The sequence below is a fragment of a genome, assembly GCF_019968985.1.
Source record: "MAG: Porospora cf. gigantea B chromosome Unknown PgB_NODE_2574_length_3377_cov_220.451, whole genome shotgun sequence".
Classification (NCBI taxonomy): Eukaryota; Apicomplexa; class Conoidasida; order Eugregarinorida; family Porosporidae; genus Porospora; species Porospora cf. gigantea B.
The window spans coordinates 1-2,188 of record NW_027178853.1 but is presented as its reverse complement, the minus strand read 5'-3'; the positions used below and the strand labels follow the sequence as shown (position 1 = coordinate 2,188).

Below are 2,188 nucleotides of genomic sequence, written 5' to 3'. Positions count from 1 at the left end.
TGCGCTGTGTCTATTCCCTGCCATTAAGGCCCATCTAAGAAGGTCTAGAGAAGGTCAAGTATCCCCTGTATGCTTCAGCGCAATCCATTTTCAGGTTAACTGCATTCGGCAGGTGAGTTGTTAGACACTCTTTAGCAGATTCCTACTACTTGTGATTCACAGGCAGCAAAGCGTCGAAATTACAACTGTGCCTTTCCGCTGACGCATCCAGATTATCACGTCAATGATTCCGATATTTTTGCTGCCAGATCCAGCATGAAGCTGCACCACGGCGACCTGCGGCCTTTTGTGGACGACCACATCGATGGGGCGGTTCGAGCCTACAGATACCTAACTGGACAGCCGAGTTTTTGCATTACTGAGTTGCCCCTTATTGAGGGATTCAGCAAATGCGACCGTTGCTCGCGGGTTATCTTGTTAAAGATCGCTCGCAATTCCAGCGAGAAAGTGGAGATGACCATTGGTTCAGGTGGAAATATATCTGGCAAGTCTGAAAACAAGCGTGGGTGGACAAAGAAGACTACAGTAACTTATTATGGTACCATGCTATTTCTTACTGATGGCAAGACAATTGGCGTGTTGCCATTCGCCAACGAGGCAGAGTACTACGCCGCCATGGCATTCTCTCAGTCAATTTCAGGGCGCGCTCTTCGTGTGGGACAAACCTGCCTGCTAGTGGAACCCAGGGTGTCAGGCTTCTGGTTGCAAAATCAAGATTCTGCGGACGACAATAGTAGCTTGTCCACACGAATTATGCCGGTCTATACTGTACGGCGGGAGTCGTTGATTCGGCCATTGGTACCTGTGAAGTTTTCTTGGACTTCATTCAAAGCGACGACTGCAGATTTTGTGGCAGGTTCCTTTCAAATTCAGAATGTCAGTATCCAGAGTCCGCAGTTCATATCAGGATTGTGCCGAGGTTTTCTGTGCGACAGATCGTCGGAGGAATGCGTCTGCCTCGAGAAATCCTCATCAGCGTCTTCCGTGGCTCTGAATTGCGTACTGGACTTCTCAGACAATGCGACCCAAATCCCAATGGCGCCCTACCAAAGTTATCAAGGATTCACATTGATGGAGGACTTTGTGGTCAATCAGATCTTGCTCAACATGTCCTTGGACAGTCTAATCGCAGATCCTATCCATCGATCGACATTGGTGGATCGGCTCAATGCGTTGGTCGATGCGGCCAACAATGAAGGCGGCTGGCAAATTCTGTACTGGAAAAAGGTGTCATTCAACAAGGACCTGCAAATTGTGCATACCGACGATTACCACGTTGTACAACTCATGCCATTGCTCACGGAAACAAACCCTGAGGCACTTAAGGCATTGCAAAGCGATTTTCCCATGGTTGAAATACCTACCTCAAACATGGGAGGCCCTGATATTAACTTGAATCCTGCTAGAAAGAAAAGGTGCCTTGAGATGGAATGACTTTTGTGCGCGATGACTGCAAATAGCAAAGCGTGGTAGGTCTTCCAACTACCAAAGATTGGTTCCTTGATTTCTGACATTCTGGCGTTGAACAGCTCGGAATATCCGCGGTAAAACAAACAAAGTACAAACTGGGCGATCACGCTGGTGCGCCCATAATACCCTAACAACTGGCGGCTTTGTCATCTCTAAAGTCTGTGGGGCGGTATGTGTGTGGGGTGACTTGCATGGTGTTGTCGGTAGTTTAGTTGAAGGGTGACAATGAGACAATGCATCTGATAAAGAAAAAGATGTTTCCTTGCACCATGACGGACATCTTTTCTAAAAATGATATGATCGTCTCTTTAAAATCTTTCTTGCGACAATCAACCACTTAATTTCTGCCACTCTTTGATGCGCCATGTTCAGTGATCAGCACCTTAAAAAAGGTGCTCTCTCCTACCGCACAAACTCGTGAACTGCACTATTTTTTTCCAATACATTTGTGCAGTGCATTTTAAGCCACTGATCTCGACAGCAACAAGAAAACGCGACGGATATGTAAGAGATTGGAACTGTTTTCTAAACCACCCCCCGCACACCGCTTGTACATATATCTCTATGATATGACCTCTATATGATGTGCTATCTCTATATATGACCGAACTTTGATAGATGTGACATAGTCACAATACACAGCAGGCAACATAAATGACTAAATGAAAGGAGGGGGGTCGCTACCTGACCCCCCTCCTTTCTACGAATTGATATGCAG

At 46.5% G+C, this 2,188-nt stretch overlaps 1 protein-coding gene across 1 annotated transcript; it reads left to right on the top strand.

The window, feature by feature from the left end:
• Positions 1–255: 255 nt before the first annotated feature.
• Positions 256–1,434, top strand: KVP17_001358 (uncharacterized protein; the record flags this gene model as incomplete). The annotated part of the gene is made up of 1 exon (XM_068516699.1): positions 256–1,434. The coding sequence occupies one exon, from the start codon at positions 256–258 to the stop codon at positions 1,432–1,434; it is 1,179 nt and encodes a 392-aa protein (XP_068376276.1).
• Positions 1,435–2,188: the final 754 nt, after the last annotated feature.